Source organism: Kogia breviceps, chromosome 3 (assembly GCF_026419965.1).
Source record: "Kogia breviceps isolate mKogBre1 chromosome 3, mKogBre1 haplotype 1, whole genome shotgun sequence".
Taxonomy (NCBI): Eukaryota; Metazoa; Chordata; class Mammalia; order Artiodactyla; family Physeteridae; genus Kogia; species Kogia breviceps.
Genome location: NC_081312.1, coordinates 75,402,251 through 75,423,929, shown reverse-complemented (window position 1 = coordinate 75,423,929; position 21,679 = coordinate 75,402,251). Strand labels below are relative to the sequence as shown.

The 21,679-nt window shown below is 44.7% G+C and overlaps 2 protein-coding genes across 11 annotated transcripts in view; one reads left to right on the top strand and one right to left on the bottom strand.

Annotated features, from left to right (window-relative positions):
* Positions 1-99: 99 nt before the first annotated feature.
* On the top strand, positions 100-17,204 carry OXA1L (OXA1L mitochondrial inner membrane protein). Its single transcript, XM_059058756.2, has 10 exons — positions 100-206; positions 662-823; positions 13,271-13,484; positions 14,860-15,003; positions 15,258-15,343; positions 15,528-15,692; positions 15,877-15,981; positions 16,072-16,234; positions 16,322-16,402; positions 16,488-17,204. Exons 1-10 carry the CDS (start codon positions 144-146, stop codon positions 16,613-16,615), a joined length of 1,311 nt encoding a protein of 436 aa, XP_058914739.1. The 5' UTR covers positions 100-143; the 3' UTR covers positions 16,616-17,204.
* Positions 17,205-17,509: 305 nt separating this feature from the next.
* The window catches only part of SLC7A7 (solute carrier family 7 member 7), a 35,527-nt gene continuing 31,357 nt past the window's right edge, over positions 17,510-21,679 (bottom strand). For 9 of the 10 annotated variants that reach the window (XM_067028804.1, XM_067028801.1, XM_067028800.1 and 6 more), the window contains 6 exons: positions 20,492-20,615; positions 20,135-20,238; positions 19,743-19,839; positions 18,635-18,784; positions 18,243-18,426; positions 17,510-18,035 (listed from right to left, as the gene is read on the bottom strand). In XM_067028804.1, the coding sequence (XP_066884905.1) occupies positions 17,929-18,035; positions 18,243-18,426; positions 18,635-18,784; positions 19,743-19,839; positions 20,135-20,238; positions 20,492-20,615 (766 nt within the window). In that variant the 3' untranslated portion in view covers positions 17,510-17,928. Of the gene's footprint in view, positions 18,036-18,242; positions 18,427-18,634; positions 18,785-19,573; positions 19,840-20,134; positions 20,239-20,491; positions 20,616-21,679 lie in introns of those variants that run through there. The other variant, XM_067028805.1, reaches the window with a different exon arrangement.

The following is a 21,679-nucleotide window of genomic DNA, read 5'->3' as shown; positions in this document are numbered from 1 at the left end:
AATATGGTCGTCAAGCTCCAGTCTCCTTTACCTCCTGAGCGTGGCGACAGCTCTGGCTTCATGCCCATTTCCAAAAGGGCCTCCTCTCGCGAGGCTGCGGTTCTGAGTGCGCAGACGCGAACATAAGCCCTCTTCCTGGTAAGATGGCGCTGGGGTTGATGCGCGGACGCCGGGAGCTTCTCCGCCTGCTACTGCCCCAGCGTCAGGTAAGGATGCTCCGGAGCCGAGCGCCAGGATGCCACCCTATCCCTGTGACCCGAGCCAGGAATGATTCGTGCTGTGGGCATGAGCAGACGCTGATCTGCTCACCAGGACCTGCGTCTCGTGACCTCGGGTCACATGAGGACGCGGGAGGGTTCCGTTCCGGACTCCACGGGTTCAGCAGCCTAGTATCGTGGTCTGTTCCTGGAAATACGTGTCACTTCTTCTAAAGAAACCTCAGCCTCAACCCCTGGGCCCCGGGGTGGGTCTGTGGTACCTGAGATGCAGGACTCACAGCTTGCAAGCCTTCAAGCTCTCAGTCTGAGCGCGGGGAGTAAAATATGCTCACCTGTGGTAGCTGGCTGCCTGTCTGGGGGGGGCGGGGGTCCGGGGGGAGGCGGTGAGCATAATGAGCGACTTCACCCGGTAAAAGGATTCCATCTTCCTTTTACCCACTCAGTTCCACAGCGTCGCAGGGCCTTGCCAATGGCCCCGGAAAGCCCTGACAGCGGGGCTCCGGTTCCCAGCTGTCCGCTGCTGCGGGCACCCGCACTATGTCCTCCTCGCGGCCCCAGGCCCCCGGGGCCTCAGTACCTCTGCCATCTCTTTTGCAGAAGCCCAGGTAAGAGACGTTTCGTCCCTGCAGTGTTAGGAGTGGTGCTTCTTTCTGATTTGTTTTTATTTTGCTTTGACTAAGGGGAGGGGAATGTGGAGCAGTGTTCTTGTCCACACTCCACCCAACTCCCCAAATGATAGCATCTCTGCTTGGGATAGATTTTCAAATCAGTGGGGAAATTATTGAGAGCACAGGAGGAAAGATTTACGTTATACACTAGGCGTTGTTTGCCAGAATGGTAACAAGCCGCTAATGGTGGTATGAGATGTGATTCTGTGTGTGTATTAGAAAAATTATAACTTGCATATCAAGTGTGGACAAAGAATGTCACCTGCTATATCAGTAAACAAAGGATGTTGCGGCCTTCAGCCACTGCAGCCACCCCCAACCGTGCACCCTGAGGGAATTCAGGATGGAGAAACAAAACTGGCCCCAGATAATTAAGGTACATATCAAAGGAATGATTTCAGTAAGCCCAAAGTCTTGCGTCTTTACATACTTAGAAAAGCACTAAATTCATTAACTTGAGACATCTGGTTTTTATTTAATTAGCAGTAATTTTTTGGTGTTTGACTACCTGGTTTTTTTTTTTTGGTTTGTTTGCAAAAATTCCTGTACGTCCTGGCTCCTCCCTTACCTCTTTGGAACATCCCTCAGAGCTGAGAGGTTGTATCCTGGGCTTACATCCTCAGTAATGCCCTCAGTTCTCAACGTTTAGGTCGTGCATTTTTTTCAGTCATAGCCTGGGCTACCAACGAAGGGACCCAGAGCAGAGTTTTCCCTTTCACCTGAAATATGAGGGACTGGAGCCTTGGTACCAGTAGAGGCCTCTTGTACCCATCTGCCTTCTTAGAGAGTCCAGACAAATTTTGGTGAGTCTCTCCTGGTTCTTGGATCTCCCACTTATTGCTTGATGATCCTGAGTTTTATTTGGCAGTGTCTAACAGGCACCTGGCTGCGCAGTTGAAAGATGATGGGAGTTACTCAGTTGAGACATTCTGAGTGGTCTGGACTGGGTGATTAGCTGAGAAGCTGGCCTAACATTTTTTCAGAAAGCCAGCCTCCAATTAACACCTTGCCACGTTTCTGTGCTTGTATTTACAAGTATGTACTTAATTGGGAATTAAAGGAAACCTTGCCCTGAAAATGGCCAATAGGGGCTCTTTTTATTTTATATGCAGTTAAGCTAGAGAAAGCCAGCTTGATAAAACATCTTTTCGGTATTCTGACCTTAAAAAGAAACAAGCCTTTCTAGGGAACTTGAGTTTTTCTCTGTCTTTGAAATGTAAACGTTCTACCTGATCTTCTTGCCACGCATGTGCGTGCGTGTATGTGTGTTGTGTGTGTGTGAGTGAAGTTGGTGTCTGCCATCCGGAAGGTACATATATGGTGTACGTTTGGCAGCCAGTTGAATAGACAGTTTCTGAGCAGTCTTTTGTCTGACTGCGCCAACTCTCAGGGACTTCAGTCATCTTAATCTTCGGTGAGTCAGCCTATATAACAAAGACTTTTAATTTCTTAGACTGTTTTTTAGGAGTAAACTTTCTAGATCTTGTGAAGGCTACATCCTTTGCACTCTCTTGTGGGGATGCTTTTTGCATCTTATTGGTTTGAGTTGTAATTAAAATACCACCTATCAATAGCCATTGGATCCTTTAAATTGGAAAAACTTCTAAATTGGTAAATTTTTAGAGAGCTGTCATTATAAACAGCTGTTTTATTGGTACCTATAAAAAATAAATTAGAAGGTGGATACACACACACAATAGTTAACCTAAGAACTCCCTTTAGTTTAAAAAAAAAAGGGTTTGGGAAACCTTATTTGTGGTCTGTGCTTCCCCTCAGAGGGTCTTAACAGATGCAAAACATTGAAGATAATGTTAATGAGGCTGATTAACAGGGAGGTTAAAAAAAATGAAGGGAAATGTCTAGAGTCTTCTTCTCAACAAGGTGGAAATTTTAAAGGAACTCATACCAAATGGATGAAGAAATCTTTAGATGGCTATTAAGAAATGAAATAAATAAAACGGATGTTAATAGGGTTAAAACAAAAGGTTTTGATACAACACTACCTGAGGTTGGATGGACAAACGTTATTGGTCCCCAACACTAAAGGGTCTCAAACGAGTCCACTCTATTTACTTACCCCAGTGTAATGTGTGTGTGTGTGGGGGGGGGTGTATATTCTTTTTCCCCCCTTCTAAAGGCTATAAGAAACTTACACTGCATACCTGACCAGAAATTTTGGGGGGCCATAGGCCAATTGATCAAGTTAAAAGATTGACAAAAGAGCCTGAGTCCCTTGGCTCAACCTCTTACTGGGGACCCGAGAGCCTTTTATACAAAAATAGATTAAATGATTGGGATAAAAAGGAAGTTTCTGGACTCCTTTTAAGACCAAGGCTTGTTGATGGGATCCTAATGGAAACTAAAGTTAAAGGTATAGAAGTTGATAGACTTGAGATAAAAATTTATCAAAATTGGTATATTTAAATGGACTTTATGTAAGATGTTTACATCTCTTTTGCCTAATTATATTGTAGGATAGATATTATGTCTCACTGGGGAATGCTTCCCCTGCTTGGTATTATAAGACAGGGAATATAAATCTGCCCCTCAGACAATATTAATTAAGCATACTGAAGGAAACCAGTAGGGTTACCAGAGCCCGAACAATACAAAGTAAAAACTGAGAGCTAATATTCCAGGGTTAATGAAAATAGTAATAGAGATTTGCTCTGGGTCTAACTGGTACACTCAGAAAGAGGGCCTTTGTTGAATGCCTTGTTCAAACTTTTGAAGACATGATAAATTGAACCCTAAGAATTCTTGGTTTTCAGTTTAGTCGGAAATCTTCTCAGTGATATTAAAAAAACAAAGAAAATATAGTTGGGCAAATCAATCTTTTAGTATCATTGAGGCAACTAACCAGTTCTTTGGGGAATTAAAAGCAACTGTCTTGAAAATCTCTACAAATCAGAAATGTAAATTCAGCCCACAAAGACCTGAGCCTGAGCCTAATTAGCTCAATCAGGTAAAACCTGAAACCAAAGAGGAAAGGCCTTTTTTTTGTGTGTGTGGTACGCGGGCCTCTCACTGCCGCGGCCTCTCCCATTGCGGAGCACAGGCTCCGGACGCGCAGGCTCAGCGGCCATGGCTCACGGGCCGCTCCGCGGCATGCGGGATTTTCCCGGAACGGGGCACGAACCCGCGTCCCCTGCATTGGCCGGCAGACTCTCAACCACTGCGCCACCAGGGAAGCCCTGTTTGTAGATTTTTTGATGATGGCCATTCTGACTGCTGTGAAAAGATATCTCATTGTAGTTTTGATTTGCATTTCTCTAATGGTTAAAGATGTTGAGCATTCTTTTATGTGTTTGTTGGCAATCTGTATATCTTCTTTGGAGAAATGTCTATTTAGGTCTTCTGCACATTTTTGGATTGGGTTGTTTGTGTTCTTTTTTTTATATTGAGCTGCATGAGCTGCTTGTAAATTTTGGAGATTAATCCTTTGTCAGTTGCTTCATTTGCAAATATTTTCTCCCATTTTGAGGGCTGTCTTTTGGTCTTGTTTATGGTTTCCTATGCTGTGCAAAAGCTTTTAAGATTCATTAGGTCACATTTGTTTATTTTTGTTTTTATTTCCATTTCTCTAGGAAGTGGGTCAAAAAGGATCTTGCTGTGATTTATGTCATAGAGAAATACAAATCTTAAAAGTCTTTTCCACAAATAGCAAAGCGTTAGTCGTCTGAGCAAATGAATTTAATTTATTCCAACTGTTATTTATAAACTAGTAAGTTTATATTGTAATACCTGATTCATAGCTAAGTTTGTTTTGTTTTGTTTTTGAGGTACGTGGGCCTCTCACTGCTGTGGCCTCTTCCGTTGCAGAGCACAGGCTCCGGACGGGATGCGCAGGCTCAGCAGCCATGGCTCACAAGCCCAGCCACTCCGCAGCATGTAGGATCTTCCCGGACCAGGGCACGAACCCGTGTCCCCTGCATCAGCAGGCAGACTCTTAACCACTGCACCACCAGGGAAGCCCATAGCTAAGTTTTTTAAGTGAAACTGTGAGAACTCTGGTTTTGTCTGTTTACATGTTTGTAGACATTATACATATGAGATGTCACTACCTCTGGGTATACTCTCTAAATTTATAAAAGGCCTCTATTTAATTGACTTAAAAGTAAGCGCTTACAAATTAAATATTTCTAAATATAAAGGAAGCTGGCCGGAATGAATTTCAGGTTCATGTGATCTAGGAAATATTCAATACTAAATTAATATCTGGTGTTAAAGCTAGTTTAAGCTTGCTGGTTTAATCAATATAGACATGTCTTTTATTGTACCTAGGTTTACTGAAGGTCAGTAAGTTCATGTTATTTCTGTTGCAGAGTTGTCAGCAAGAAAAAAAATTAACTTGGTGATATTTTCATAAGTTATAAAACCCACAAGTCACAGGGTGCAGCAAAAAAAAAAAAAAGTAAATGAGGTACGAATTGTCAACTGAAAAGAAATACACAACCTAAGAGCTGGGAATTGTGTTTTATTTGGGGCATTACTGAGGGCTTAACTAGGATACAGCCTCTCAGCTCTAAGGGACTGTTCCAGAGAGGTAAGGGAGGAGCCAGGGTATATAGGAGTTTTGCAAAACAAAACAAGTAGTCGGAACATTGAAAGATTACTCTTAATTAAAGAAAAACCAGATGTCTCAAGTTAATGAGTTTAAGTACTTTTCTATGTAACAAAAGATGGAAGAGTCTGGGCTTTTTTTGGCCAGGTGTGTGTGGGGGTTGCTTATTGAAATCATTCCTTTGATATGCACCTTAACTATCTAGGGCCACTATTCTGTTTTTCTCCATCCTGAATCCCCTCAGGGTGCACCCTTGCAGGTGGCTGCAGTGGCTGATGGCCCCAGCATCCCTTGTTTACTGATATGACAGGCAACATTCTTTGTCCTCAGTGCCTCCTCTTGGTCATAAATTAGATCAATGTTTTGGGGAGGCATTCCATGACCAATTTTGTCCCACATTGCTAGGAAGACGCATTCCTAGATCAGGGGACGATTCTGTTTATAGGCCAATGTGTTGATTTTTGGATTAGGCCCTGTTTATAATCTAAAATTCTCTGGATCACCTGTCTTACCCATCTTTTAGGATCCAGGAAATGTTTTCCCTTGTTGCTTCTTCCCATATCTAGAGTTGCACTATTACAGTTATTCTATGTAGAGTTACATATATGGTCAACTGTCTCAAGACTTTTAGCCATGGTTACACATTGTGTAATACAAGAGAATCTTATAAAATAGACAGGAGGACTTCCCTGGTGGTCCAGTGGTTAAGACTCCGTGCTTCCAGTGCAGGGGACACGGGTTTGATCCTTGGTCAGGGAACTAAGATCCTGCGTGCCACACAACGTGGCCAAAAGAATAAAATAGACAGGATACGTACTATAGCTAGTATTGTTAATCAGATCATAGTACAGCAGAGAGAAACAGAAGGCATAAACAATTTGGAAACAAAGAGAACAAATTAAAATAATGATTAGTATAAATTGTTGTCATCTGGTGGTCACAATAAACCATCAAGTCAGGACTTCCCTAGTGACCCAGTGGTTTAAGAAGCCACCTGTCAATGCCGGGGACATGGGTTCGAGCCCTGGTCCAGGAAGCTCCCACATGCCGCGGAGCAACTAAGCCCATGCGCCACAGCTGCTGAGCCTGCACACTAGAGCCTGTGAGCCACAGGTGCTGAGCCCACGCACCTAGAGCCTCCTCAATGAGAAGCCTGTGCACCACAAAGAGTAGCCCCCGCTCGCCGCAACTAGAGAAAGCCCATGCACAGCAACGAAGACCCAATGCAGCCAAAAATAAATAAATTTATTTTTGTAAAAAAAACAGGGGCTTCCCTGGTGGCGCAGTGGTTGAGAGACCGCCTGCCAATGCATGGGACACGGGTTCGTGCCCTGGTCCGGGAAGATCCCACATGCCACGGACCGGCTAGGCCCATGAGCCATGGCCGCTGCTGAGCCTGTGCGTCCGGAGTCTGTGCTGAGCGATGGGAGAGGCCACAACAGTGAGAGGCCCTCGTACTGCAAAAAAAAAACACCAAACAAACAAACCAAACCATCAAGTCCACAGGAGAGAGCCAGCTGGAGAAGCCAAATTCTGGATGGATCAGGTAGAAAGATAAATGTTTCATCTTTGTTTACATACAGATGTATACTTTATCAACTTGCTTTAGATCATAGCCTAAGAAGAAAGGGTTCCTGGAAAACAAAGATTAAAAGCCAGTATATTTTAGAAAATTATAAATCATATTTATCAGTTTATTCAGTCCCATGTAATTAATTGCTGTTGATCTGGATGAAGTCATCGAGTTTTTCATTAGAGTTTTGTAATTTCTTACCCAAGTCAGTGGTATGATCTAAAAGTTATCAGAAACTTACATTTGTCAAAAAGTTCTTTTTATTTATTTATTTATTTTGGCCACGCCACATATCATATGGGATCTTAGTTCCCTGACCAGAGATCAAACCTGCGCCCCGTGCAGTGGAAGCACAGAGTCTTAACCACTGGACCGCCAGGAAAGTCCCAGAAAGTTCTTTTTATGAATCTTCTTGAAGATTTTCATTTTATAAAAGCTCCAGACTAAAACAGTGGTTGTCTATAAACCACAAAAGACTTAAAATGGCGTGGTTAAAGATCTGGTTACAATAGATAGCTAGAGGGAAGCAGCCACATAACACAGGGAGATCAGCTCTGTGCTTTGTGACCACCTAGAGGGGTAGGATAGAGAGGGTGGGAGGGAGACGCAAGAGGGAGGAGATATGGGGATATATGTGTATGTATAGCTGATTGACTTTGTTATAAAGCAGAAAGTAACACACCGTTGTAAAGCAATTATACTCCAATAAAGATGTTAAAAAGAAAAAAATCTGATTACAGTGTAATTGACAAGAAACTTGGATATTTCTGTGATGTACAGCATTTTAAGATAATCACTAAATTATGACTGATAACATTACACCAGGAATTTTAGGAATTCCATATAAATTTTGGAATAGCTATATTAATGACATTTACCCATACAATATAACCTAAGGTTTGTCTTCAATCAGTTGACAATATTTCTCAAGTAATTTAAACATACCAAATAAGCCAATGTTTAAATTTGTCTCTGAGATGCCTCAGGGTTTCTTTGAAGCATCCCAGACAGAGTTAGCTGGAGGTTAAAATAACTTTAATTAGAATTTGTTACTTGTAAGCTTGTCAAAAACATCAAAAAGGGGGCTTCCCTGGTGGCGCAGTGGTTGAGAGTCCGCCTGCCGATGCAGGGGACACGGGTTGGTGCCCTGGTCTGGGAAGATCCCACATGCCGCGGAGCGGCTGGGCCCGTGAGCTGTGGCCGCTGAGCCTGCGCGTCCGGAGCCTGTGCTCCGCAACGGGAGAGGCCACAATAGTGAGAGGCCCATGTACCGCAAAAAAAAAATATATATATATATATATATATATATATATATATATATATCAAAAAGGTTTCAAAACACATGGTCTCATAGGATCATAGGTCACTGTGAAACAATACTTATTCACTTAACCAAAGTGACAAAAGATTTCAAAAACAAATACAGATCATTTAAAGGGTATGAACTAGATTTTGAGTGAGGGAGCCTTTCTAGCAGTTTGAGTTTTAAAAGGCCTTTTTCTCTTTTTTCCTTGGTTTCACATTTTACCTGATTGAGCTAATTAGGCTCAGCCTCAAGTCATTGTGAGCTGTATTTATATTTTTGATTTGTAGAGATTTGCAAGACAAAGACAGTTGCTTTTAATTCTCCAAAGAACTGGTTTGCTGCTTAAATGATATTAAAAGCTTGATTTGCCCAACTGTATTTTCTTTTATTTGCTTTCTTATATCACTGAGAAGATTTCCAACTAAACTGAAATTCATGAGTTCTGTGTTCTAGAATTTTAGGTTTTAACTTAACCATGCCTTTAAAAGCTTGCATAAGACATTCAACAAAAGTCCACTTTATAAGTTCACAAGTTAAATCCAGAGCAAAATCTCTATTATTATTTTTATTAGTCCTTGAATATTGCTCCCAGTTTTTATTTTATATTGTACAGGCCCAGGTAACCCTGTTGGTTTCCTTTAGTGTGTTTAATTATATTTCCTGAGGGGCAGATTTATATGCCCTGTGTTATATCAGGCAAGGAAGCATTCCCCAGTAAAACATGTCTTTCCCATAATATAATTAGGCAAAAGACATGTAACCATCTTATATAAAGCTCATTTAATACCAATGTTTATAAACTTTTGTCTCCATTCTTTCAACTTTTATACCTTTAACTTTAGTTTCTATTAGGACCCCATCAACAAACCTTGGTCTTACAAGGAGTGCAGAAACCTTTCTTTTTATGCTGACCATATAAAATAGTATTTTTGTATAAAAGGCACTGGGGGACTTCCCTCGTGGTCCAGTGGTTGAGAATCCGCCTTCCAGTGCAGGGGACGCAGGTTCGCTCCTTGGTCCGGGAACTAAGATCCTACATGCCATGTGGCAACTAAGCCCGTGTGCCACAACTAGAGAGCCCGCGAGCCACAGCTACTGAGCCAACGCGCCACAGCTAGAAAGAAGCCCGCGCACCGTAACGCAGATCCTGCGTGTTGCGACCAAGACCTGATGCAGCCAAATAAATACATAAATATTTTTTAAAAATAAAAGGCACTGGTGTTCCCAGTAAGGGGCTGAGCCAAGGGACTCAGACCCTTTGTAAATCTTTTTATTTTTAATATTTATTTATGTTGCCACACACGAGATCTTCGTTGCAGCATGTGGGATCTAGTTCCCTGACCAGGGGTGGAACCCGGGCCCCCTGCACTGGGAGCGCGCAGTCTTAGCCACTGGACCACCCGGGAAATCCCTGTCAATCTTTTAATTTGATTAATTGGCCTATATATTGCCCTAAGTAATTGTTGGTCAGATATCTCAATGAAATTTTCTTCCAGCCTTTTAAACATACATTTTTCTTTTAATTGGGATAAATAGAGCAGACTTGTTTGGGGCCCCTTAATGTTGAAGATCAATGGGAATCCCTAAAGGAGGCTAAAGCCCATCCAACTTTAGGTAGTATTGTACCAAAACCTTTTGTTTTAGTCCCATTAACGTCCATTTCATTTATTCCATTTCTTAAAAACCATCTAGAGACTTCTTATCTTTGGGGACAAGTCCCTTTAAAATTTCCACCTTGTTGGGGAAAAGTCTCTCTCTAGACCTTCCCTTCAGGTTTTTCTTATTTCCCTGTTAATAAACCTAATTAACGTTCTTGATTTTTATTTTTTTTTTTAGCATCTATAACACCCATTGAGGGGAAGCAGAGACCAGGAATAAGGCTTCCCAAACCAGTTTTTTGTTTGGTTTAAACTAAAGGAGTTCTTAGGTTAACCATTATATATATTTTTCCACCTTCTAATTTGGTTTTTCCATGGGTCCCAATAAAACAGCTGTTTATAATGAGACTCTATAAAGATTTACCAACTTGGAGTTTTTCCAATTTAAAAGACCTGTTGTCTGGCCATTAATGAGAGAGAGAGAGAGAGAGAGTGTGTGAGTGTGTGTGTTTTACGCAGGGCTCTCCCGTTGCCGAACGCGCAGGCTCAGAAGCCATGGCTCACGGGCCCAGCCGCTCCGCGGCACGTGGGATCTTCCCGGACCGGGGCACCAACCCGTGTCCCCTGCATCGGCAGGCGGACTCTCAACCACTGCACCACCAGGGAAGCCCGAGATATATCTTAGTTGTGAGTCAGACCAGTAGGATAAAAGAAGCATCCCCACAAGAGAGTGTGAAGGATGCCACCTAACCAAGATACAGAAGGTTTACTCCCAAAAATAGCCCAAGAAAGTAAAGGCCTTTGTTGTACAGGCTGACGCAGCAAAAGTTAAAATGGCAAAAGGCCCCTGAGAGTTCGCACAGTCCAGAAAAAGACTGCTCAGAATCTCAGTCTGTTCAGTTGGCTGCAAAATATATGTACCTTCTGGATGGCAGAGACGAAGTCCTCACAAAACACAACACACATACTCATGTGCACTCGCACACTTGAGAAGAGCAAGTAGAACATTTACATCTCACACACTGGGAGAGACTTGCACGTTCCCCCAGAAGGGCTTTTTATTTCTTTAAGGTCAGAATTCTGAAAAGATGGTTTATCAAGCTGCTTTCTCTAACTTAACTACGTATGCAGTAAAAGAGCCCTAGGGCTTCCCTGGTGGTCCTTCCTCACTTCTACTACGGGGGTGCAGGTTTGATCCCTGGTCCCGGAAGTTCCGCATGCTGTGAGATGCAGCAAAAAAAAAAAAAAAAGCCGCATATGGGCTATTTTCAGGGCAAGATTTCCTTTAATTCCCAATTGAGTATTTGTAAGTATAAGTTTTGTACATGCATAGACTTGGCGAGAGTGTTTAATTGGAGGCAGAGATGTTAGGCCAGCCTCTCACCTAATCACCCAGTCCAAACTCCTTATTGTCTCAGCTGAGCAACTCCCAGTCTTTCCACCTGGTTTCCCCAGTAGCTTTCAACTGGGCAGTTAGACACTGCCAGATAAAACTCAGGATCATCAACCAATAATCAGGAGATCCAAGAATCACCCAAATTCATCTGGACTCTCCAAAGAGGCAGACAGGCCCAGGAGGCCTCTGCTGGTACCAGGCCCTGGATCCTCGTAGAGTTCGGGCAAAGGAGAGAGTTCTGCTCTGGGTCCCTTCGTGGTCACCAAAATTGTTGACTGAAAGAAAATGCACAACCTAAAAGTTGAGAATTATGTTTTATTCAGTGGTCTCGCTGAGGACTTAAGCCAGAAGACATCCTCTGAGATAGCTCTGAGGGACTACTCCGAAGAGGTAAGGGAGGAGCCAGGATATGTAGGAATTTTGCAAAAAAAAAAAAAACCAGGTAGTCAGGTAGTCAGGTAGTCAGAACATCAAAAGATTAGTGTTAAAAGCCAGACATCTCAAGTGAATGAGTTTAGCGCTTTTCTATGTGTGGAATGATTTAAGAGTCTAGGCTTGTTGAAATCATTCCTTTGATATGCACCTTAACTGTATAGCACCAGTATTGTTTTTCTCCATCCTGAATCCCCTCCGGGTATACAGTTGTGGGTGGCTGATGGCTTGATGGCTGCAGCATCTTTTATTTACTGATACGGCAGGCAACATTCTTCATCCAGGCCATCCAGAGAATCTCAACAGGGCCTGATCCAAAATTTAGCAAATTGAGTAGCCTATCAGAATCTTTGCCTGATCTACGAATCAGCCTTCCTAGTGCCATGGGACAGAATTGGTCATGAAATGCCTCCCAATTGTTGGTCCAGTTTATGACCTAGAAGGAGGTGCTGTGGACAAAGAATGTCACCCGCCTTATCACTAAACAAAGGATGTTGGGGCCATCAGCCACTGCAGTCACCCCCAACAGTGCACCCTGAGGGAAGTCAGGATGGAGAAACAGAATACTGGCCCTAGATAGTTAAGGTACAAATCAAAGGAATGATTTCAATAAACTCAAATTCTGGTGTCTTTCCATACATAGAAAAGCACTAAATTCATTAACCTGAGACATCTGGTTTTTATTTAATTAGCAGTAATTTTTTGGTGTTTGACTACCTGGCTTTTGGGGTTGTTTTTTTGTTTGTTTTGTTTGTTTGCAAAAACTCCTATACATCCTGGCTCCTCCCTTACCTCTTTGGAACATCCCTCAGAGCTGAGAGGCTGTGTCCTGCACTTAAGTCCTCAGTAATGCCCCAAATAACACACAGTTCTCAACTTTTAGGTCGTGCATTTTATTTTTCAGTTGACACAATTTATAATTGTATATCTTTGATTATAACTTGTATATCCCTGATTTCATGGACATTAATATTTCTCAGGATGAGACCAAGTAGATATTTTTGATCTTAAAAACTGAGTTGTTTAAAGAAAAATGATAATAGTTTCAGTGTATGCAGAATCGTGCCAGTGATACTCAAATGACTGAAGTTTGGAAAATGCACAAGAAATAACTTTCCAACATGGAGAGTCATGAAGTCTTATTTTGAGTAACTTATCTTTCTGCCTAGAGGGGTAAATAAAATATCCTTTCTTAAAAAATGAGTGGGAATATTTATTTACAATAAGAAAGCTTTACAAAGTAATGGTTTTTAAAAGCTGACAGATACCACAAGCATTACAAAATCCAGGAGAATAATGTATTTTTTAATTGACTTCCTGGCATAAAATGTTCTTTTTTAAGCTTTGAATTTTATGACAGTGTAGGCTACCCTGGGAGAACGAGAAACAGGGAATCAAGAGAGTACCCCAGTATTGGTTATCATAAGACGGACCTCAATTTCTACGTGTGTGTCCCCCCCCTCCCCGAATATAACGCCTGGCTTTTTTTTTTCCCCCCCTCCTTTTTCCCCACAGGTTCAGGCCCCTCCGGTCATTCCTGCAACTCCCCCACCTACAGCAGTACCTGAGGTGGCTTCTGGAGACACTGCAGATATCATCCTGGCTGCTGCAGAACAGAGCTTCACGGAGCTTGGGCTGGGGTCATACACCCCAGTGGGACTGATCCAGAACTTACTGGAATTTATGCATGTTAACCTAGGCCTACCTTGGTGGGGGGCCATTGCTGCATGTAAGGGAGATATATCTTGTACAACAGTAGAGGAAATAGGGGCTTAGGGTTAGAACTTTATTTATTTTGGGCTCTGTTGGGTCTTCATTGCTGCACGTGGGCTTTCTCTAGTTGCGGCGAGCGGGGCTACTCTTCGTTGAGGTGCGCGGGCTTCAGTAGTTGTGGCTCACGGGCTCTGGAATGCAGGCTCAGTAGTTGTGGCACACAGGCTTAGTTGCTCCGCGGTATGTGGGATCTTTGCAGACCAGGGCTCGGACCCGTGTCCCATGCACTGGCATGCGGATTCTTAACCACTGTGCCACCAGGGAAGCCCTGTCCCTTGGCTTTTTTTTTTTTTTTTTTTTTTGGTGGCCTCTCACCGTTGTGGCCCCTCCCGTTGTGGAGCACAGGCTCCGGACGCGCAGGCTCAGCAGCCATGGCTCACGGGCCCAACCGCTCCGCGGCATGTGGTATCTTCCCGGACCGGGGCACGAACCCACGTCCCCTGCATCAGCAGGCGGACTCTCAACTACTGCGCCACCAGGGAAGCCCCCGTCCCTTGGCTTTTGTGACAATCTTCGTAGATTTTCTTCTTGTCTTTCTGGCCACACCCTCCCATCTCCATTGCTCAGTACTCTACCTGCCCCCTTAGTGCTGGGATTCCAGGTTCCATCCTTAGCTCCCTTCTCTGTCCACTTCATACCATTCATCATAATGTTGATAAAGCCTAAACCTGTATCTCCACCTGGTCTCTTCTCAGCCCAGGCCCACTTGCTTACCCACAGATACCATCAGCTAAATAAATACTTGTTGAAATGATCAAGAAATGTGAAGTGTAAGAAAAGAAATAGGAGGGAGCTAAAGCAGTAGGCCACCAGATTACCTCCTACTGCAGGCATTTCTAGGACAGTGGCTTTCAAACTTCATTCCTGTGAGCCCCCGAGTTCTGTAAAAGTGCTTCTGAGCAAAGCAAAGGCCAGAGCTTGAACAATCCTATAGTCAGACTACCTCCTCACCCAGGGCAGCTTGATTTTATTTGTTACATATATTGGGGTTACACTTAGAGTTGGAGAAAAAAGGAGTCCATTGATCATAGAAAAGTTTGGAAACCATTGATCTACAAAAGTGGCTTCTGTCACTATTTTGTTCAAGGAAACAAGATTCCTGGTCATTTGCCTAGAGAAGTTAATGCCAGACTTCTGACATCAAAGCAGAAGACTGAGCCTCGAAGGAACTAAGTCATACCCGTACCCTTTGTTTTGGGGCCCTTTGGGCACGAGTCACAGGGTGGAAAAGTCTGGGCTAAGAGACCCTTTCAGTGAGGACCTAAAAACCTTCAGCCTTAAAGCTGCAGAATGGCTTGAATTTCACTCCAGTCTTAGTTCGTGTTTTCCAGGTACAGTCCTTGCCCGCTGCCTGGTGTTTCCTCTCATCGTGAAGGGCCAGCGAGAGGCAGCTAACATCCACAACCACTTGCCAGAGATTCAGAAGTTTTCCGCTCGAATCAGAGAGGCCAAGTTGACAGGAGACCACGCTGAATGTGAGTCAGTCGCAGAATGAGCATGGGTGAGGACCACATTTGCGCTTTCCCTGACATTCAGCTCAGGTGGGGGGAACAGCCTAAATCAGGAGTTGCTACAGTTGGGCAAGTTCTAAGATTTACCTGCTTCTTAGGCTTAATGCTTCCAGTGACTGGCCAGGGTCAGTTAGAAATCTCATGGGCTGGGTGATGCGGATGGTCACCTCCTCCAACCTAGCTGTTAGCCCAACCGTTAGCCTCCACTCCCTTCACAGTTTACAGGGCGTCCTCGGAGATGACGTTCTACCAGAAAAAGCATGATATTAAACTCTTTCGACCTCTCATTCTACCTCTGACTCAGGTGAGCAAAAAACATTTCCCTTCTTTAACTTCATCAGAATCAGATTACTCCTCTGTGTTTCCCATGCCCTAGACCCCCAAAAAAGCATGTGGTGGTGATACTATGCTACATGGGTTTCAGTAACAGAGTAATTGAAATGTCCCTTCTACTAAAGGGTCCTGACACTGTTTATCCTGTGTCACAGGCCCCGATCTTCATCTCCTTCTTCATTGCCTTGAGAGAAATGGCTAATCTTCCCGTGCCCAGCCTGCAGACAGGTGGCCTCTGGTGGTTCCAGGATCTCACACTATCTGACCCCACTTACATATTACCTCTGGTGGTCACTGCTACGATGTGGGGTGTCCTTGAGGTAAGCCCAGTTTCACTGAGTTGCCAGGCCTGCAGAATGGGGAGTGAGGGGAAAGTAGTTGTATAGAATGGTCATTCCTCACTCCCTGGAGAAATAGAGTTGATGGGTAAGAAATCTGAGCCACGTTCAACTAAAATTGCCATGCATTTACTATTCTTCCCCTGCCTCTCTTTTTTTTTTGCAGCTAGGTGCTGAAACTGGCATGCAAAGTTCTGACCTTCAGTGGATGAGAAATTTTATCAGATTGATGCCCCTGGCAGTCTTGCCCATAACTATCCACTTCCCCTCGGTAGGTAATGTCTTAGGGGCTGGCCCCAAGTCTCCCGGCAAGCTGACCAGGGACGCAGCTTCTGAGTACCTTCTCTCCCTTCTCATCCAGGCAGTGTTCATGTACTGGCTCTCCTCCAACATGTTTTCCCTGGGCCAGGTGGCCTGCCTCCGTATTCCAGCTGTACGCACTGTACTTAAAATCCCCCAGCGTGTTGTGCATGACTCAGACAAATTACCTCCCCAGGAAGGCTTCATAAATAGCTTCAAAAGAGGTAAGGGCCTGTTCTCCATGAATAGGACCCGGGGAGAGTGGCCTAGAAGTGGGTACAGGACCGACTGCCTTACTCCTTTTTACACAGGCTGGAAGAATGCCGAAATAGCACATCAGCTACAGGAGCGTGAACAACGCATGAAGAATCACTTGGAGCTAGCAGCCAGGGGTAAATAACCCTTGCAGGCTAAATTCTGTCATTTGTTTCTTCCTTTCCTTTGTTCATCGAGATTGGTTTTCTCTTCTTCCCCCAGGTCCCTTACGACAGACCTTTACCCACAACCCTCTGCTACAGCATGGAAAGAATGGACCTCCCAGCACCCCCAATAGCAGCAGCAACAAACCAAAGTCAAAGCATCCCTGGAGTGACACACTTGGCTGAATTCTCCTCCCTGCTTATACTGGCAGGAACACTCTCTCTCTTCAGAGACTCAGCCTTAGAACAAGAACTGATGCTGGGTCCTTGCCCCAGACCTAGAAACTGTGGGACATGTTGATGTTCATTTTAAAAGTGGATTCCACTACAGACTTTTCCACCTAAGTGTAAAAGAACACTGGGGAGCCGAGTGATCTTCCCATCCGCTGAGTTAGTAAACTTCCGTACTGCATGCTGCTCCCTGACACTTCTTAAACAGGGAAATGGACTGAGTGCTTCAGAGAAAAGAATAGGTTGGTTGGGTGGTGATTGTTCTTGTTGGCCCATGCTCTTAGGAGGCGTCTCAGTGTTGTAACCTGGCATTAAGGGCTTAGATGTGTTGTCCCATCCGTACTTGCTTTGTGGGCAGAGGTATGTGTGGTAAGTGGAGACTATCTGGAGGAACCACATTCATTTACCCCAAGATTTACCTATAAAATATCCTTCAAGAAGTAGATATGCTTAAGTTTTTAGTGATAATTAAGAGGAATGGAAGTTGATAAAGCTTCCTAGCTTTATAAACTGAGAGAGAATACTCAGATTCTTTCAAGCATAAGATTGGTTTTTTTGGTTTGTTTGTTTGTTTTTTGCGGTACGCAGGCCTCTCACTGTTGTGGCCTCTCCCGTTGCGGAGCACAGGCTCTGGAAGCACAGGCCCAGCGGCCATGGCTCACGGGCCCAGCCGATCCGCAGCACGTGGGAGCCTCCCAAACCGGGGCACGAACCCGTGTCCCCTGCATCGGCAGGCGGACTCTCAACCACTGAGCCACCAGGGAAGCCCCATAAGATTGTTTTTAGTCTTCCTGCCAGGCTAATGGGAGCCGTCCTTGAGACACTATATAAAAATGAAGCCATTCAGAGCTCAGGAACATACCCTTTTATTGTCTAGCACCTTTGACAGTTTCACGTCTCTCTAAAGGAGACGGGAAGTTTGGAGCATTATTGGGTCTTTCAGTGGGAAAGAGGAGTGGGCAGGCACACTGGAGGTGAGTGGCTGTCTTAACACATGGGAATGGCCACTGGAACATCCAAGCCCACACCTGGCATGCTCCCCATCACAGTCTGCTTTATTGTCCCTTTAAAAGAAATACGGAACAATATGTAGCAAAACAAATAAATTACTCTCCATCTCTCAGAAAGCAAGTTCAGAGGTGGTTGAAGCTGCCTAAGAGGCTTCTGGACAGATGCCTCCAAAGAAGTAAGCTTTTCAGCTTCCTTGGCTCCAGCCAGTAGGAGATGAGAGGCCCCTGCTTCCCACATCTCAGGATTTCTTGTGGTGGTTAGTTAGACTTGGGATCTTGTTGCTTGGGCATCTCTCCTCCATCTTCCAAATCCATCTCTGCAGCAACTGACATACATAGGACCTGGAGATACCACGTAGCAGATGCTACAAAGAGAAGTTTGAGTCAAAACTGAGAAGAGGTCAACTGGGCTGAGTTCAGGTGGCACTGAATGGGGCTGTGCCCAAGGGGACAATTACAGTTAAACCTCAACAACAGGTGGGAGCTATGGCAAAGCAGAAAAAGCCAAAAAAAAAAAAAAAAAAAAACCAGGCTGTACAATAGCTGAGCCGACTTGAGGATCCAAGGCTTACCCACAATCCTGCGGAGGCAAAGAGGTCGTTTGTGTTCTGGCACTCTGATGATGAAGAAGTAAAAGGGCAAGCCTGAGAGGGCAATGCCAATGCCGATGAGGGAGTTGATGGTATCACTGTAGAGTGGGACAGCCACCAGGAAGATGGTGCAGAAGCAGAAGACAATGGGGAAGAAAACGCTGAGCTAAGGGCACAGAAGAAACAAGTGGAGGTTAGACGGCTCAGGGTGGACAGCCAGGACAACCCCACCTCCTGTGAACAGAGCACTGAGTGTTCTTGTCATCCCCTTTCTCTCGACTCGGAACCACCCTCAAGTTCCGGGCAAAGGTTTCTGAATAAAGGTAAGAATCCCCTGGAGTGGGTGCAGCAGAGGTGAGGTGGAGAGGTCCTACCTTGAGAGGACGAGGCCTATCAGGCTCCTTCCAGCGCAGATAAAGCTGACCCACGATAGAGAGTCCCACGAAGAACCAGTAGCTGAAGCTGTAGTAGTTAATGAGCTGGAAGATGTCCTCCACACTCAGGTAGATCAGCGCCATGAGACCCTGCAGGCACAAGCCCATATCGGCTCCTCTCAAGGCCTGTCACACAAGGCACTTGCCACTCCCCTTTATCTCCCACAAATCCACCCCCTTGTCAAGTCCTCAGTCTCCCCAACTGTCCTTTTCTGTTCCCACCCCGTTTACCACCTTAGTTTCAATACCACGCTCCTTTCCTATTAAGTCAGTGGCCTTTTTCAGCCCATTCTTCAAACCCTTGCCAGGTTAATCCTCTGTACAGCACAGCTCAAAACAGTTCCTCAAATAGCTTTTGCCCCAGAGCCTCTCCAGAATGGCTCCAACATACAATTCCAGCTTTTACCTTCTGCTACCCAACTCCATACTGCTTAACCTCCGGACTTTTCTGATGCTGTTTCTCTCAACCTAAATAAAGCCCATCCATCGCGACCATTTGCAACCCTAACCTTAAAAATCCACTTCAAATTCACTTTGTCCAGGAAGTCTTTCCTCGTTCACCCTCTACCCCCACAGAGTGACCATTTCTTCCCTTGAACACTACATCACTGTCTGCCACGGCAGTCATTAGAGTGTATTCCCTGAACTTTATGCTTCATCCTGGGCCAGAGGAGGTCACCATTCCTTAGAGAATATGGATTCTCTCAAGAACCACTGCAGCAGGGACTTCCCCGGTGGTCCAGTGGGTAAGACTCCACGCTCCCAATCAGGGGGCCCGGGTTCGATCCCTGGTCGGGGAACTAGATCCCACATGCATGCCACAGTCAAGGGTCCGCATGCCGCAACAAAGACCCAGCACAGCCAAAATAAATTAAAAAAAAAAAACCCAACCCTGCAGCAGTTATAGCACAGTGCCTTGCCCACAGTGGATGGTCCATTTCTATTAGAATCTTCTTTAGAGCTTCTGGGGAGCTAAGAACAGTTGTATCTACTGTTACTAAAGTTCCCCCACAATCTGGCTTTCAGCCCCAGTCTTGAGACCACTTACATTGAAGAGCAGAGCCGGCACTGGTGTGAACCGCTCAACATGAATCATGCAGATGGCATCAGGGAGGTGGCCTTCTCTTGAGCCCACAAAGAAAAGCCTATTTTGGGTAAGATAGGAGAGGCTGAGAAACTTGTGGGGTGTGGGTGTGGCCTGGTCCTTGTGCCACAAGGCCCTCCCTCTCTGGCATCCCCTCCTTCAAAAGGGTTTCAATATTTTGGAATGGAGTTCAATACTGAAGATTTGTAAGAACTGGAGGCTGCTGATGTGAACAAGGCCAAAGGGTTGTGACTGTCACTTGGGGATCACAGTGACTAAAGTCAGGGTCCTGTAAGTCCTGCCCTGCCCTGTCATAATTCTTCACTTTACCCCTCAGTAAAAGGTGACACTCATACCTAGACGCAGCCACAATGGAGGCATTGAGGCCACCAAAGCAGGATAATGCAACCGCCACTGGAATGGTCCAGTTGAACATTCCAAAAATCTGGTCTGCAAATGTCTAAGGGAAAGGAATGGAAAAGAGTCATTAGCAGGACCTAACGGGGATGGAAGGCAAGGACAAGCATGCCCCCTGGTGCCCCCTACTAGCAACCCAACCCTTCTTCCACAGCAGGGCTAACAGGACCTCGCAAGCCCAGTACTCTAGGCATACTCTTTTCAAGGACTACCTGCTTTCTGGGACTTTGAAGAGCAGCACGATACCCAAAGCCCACAAACACACCCTCACCCTTCTGCTAGTGAAAATCCTTTACCACAGCAACAGCATCGCTGGCCAGGATGTCTCTCATGTCGAGCACGGTGTAATAGGCCACATTGGTTAAGATGTAGATGATGGTGACAATGGGCATGGAAATGCCAATGGAGAGGGGCAGATTCCTGCAGCCAAACAGAATAGTGGACATATTAGCCCCACAGTCTCCTCCCCACTGCCCTTTCATTCTCAGACTCTGCCCCACTAGTCCGGGGATGGGGCCTCCCGTGGCATTTCCCCAGGGCTTTTGCCTTTGAAGTTGCCTAGGATAGGATAGGATAGTGGCTTAAGCACTGAACTCAAGAACCAAAGAGCATCAGGGAAAGGAACATCACATTCGGAGAAAGGCCTCCACAAAAAAAAGGAAAAAGGATTAATAGATGACTGTGTCACAGCATGATAATAGCACAGGAAAGTTTGTTTAGTATCAGGATTACCGATACTAAAGTATCAGGATTACTCTAGTATCAGGATTCCTCCTCTAAGACAGTCAACACTGAAAAATTTGTATTAAGGTTAAATATGAAAGAAGAAATTATAGAGGGAAACTGAAATCTAACCTCTCCAGGGAATAATATAGGTCCTCAGTAGAAAGAACAATATCTGTATCTGAACAAGCAATCTGGGAAATATGTTCACCCCACCCGCTTACTCAGTTTGAGAGCTTTGAGTGCCATCCTAACCAGAGGCCAAGAGAAAAACATAAAGACTTCTCAAGGTCCCTCTGGCCCAATAAAGCCATGATGTTTATAAACGTTCTTCACAGTGAGATGGGGAAAAAAAGGAGAGAGGGGCAAATACTCAAGTTATTCAGTTTATGTCCGGTAGGTGGAAGCACCGCCCAGGCCTCGATCTGCTATTATCTGCTCCCAGGGTTGCAGCACTAGATGTGTATCAGGAATACTCTGTTTCTCAAAGCCAAAAGGTGTTTATTATTTTTATTTTGACTTAGAAATGTATAGAAACCTCACTCCCTGGCAAATCTTAGGTCTTAGAATCATTGAATTTCAGAGCCAGGAAAAGCTCTAGAGATCGTATAATTCAACCCCCTCAATTACAGATAAGAAGCAGGCAGAGATGGCAGGGGATTCCCTCAAGGTCATCCAACAAATCAATGGAAAAACAGGTCCAGGCCCTTTGACACGCTGCCTGACTACAGAGCAATTCAGAGTAAAAATGGTGTCCTGAA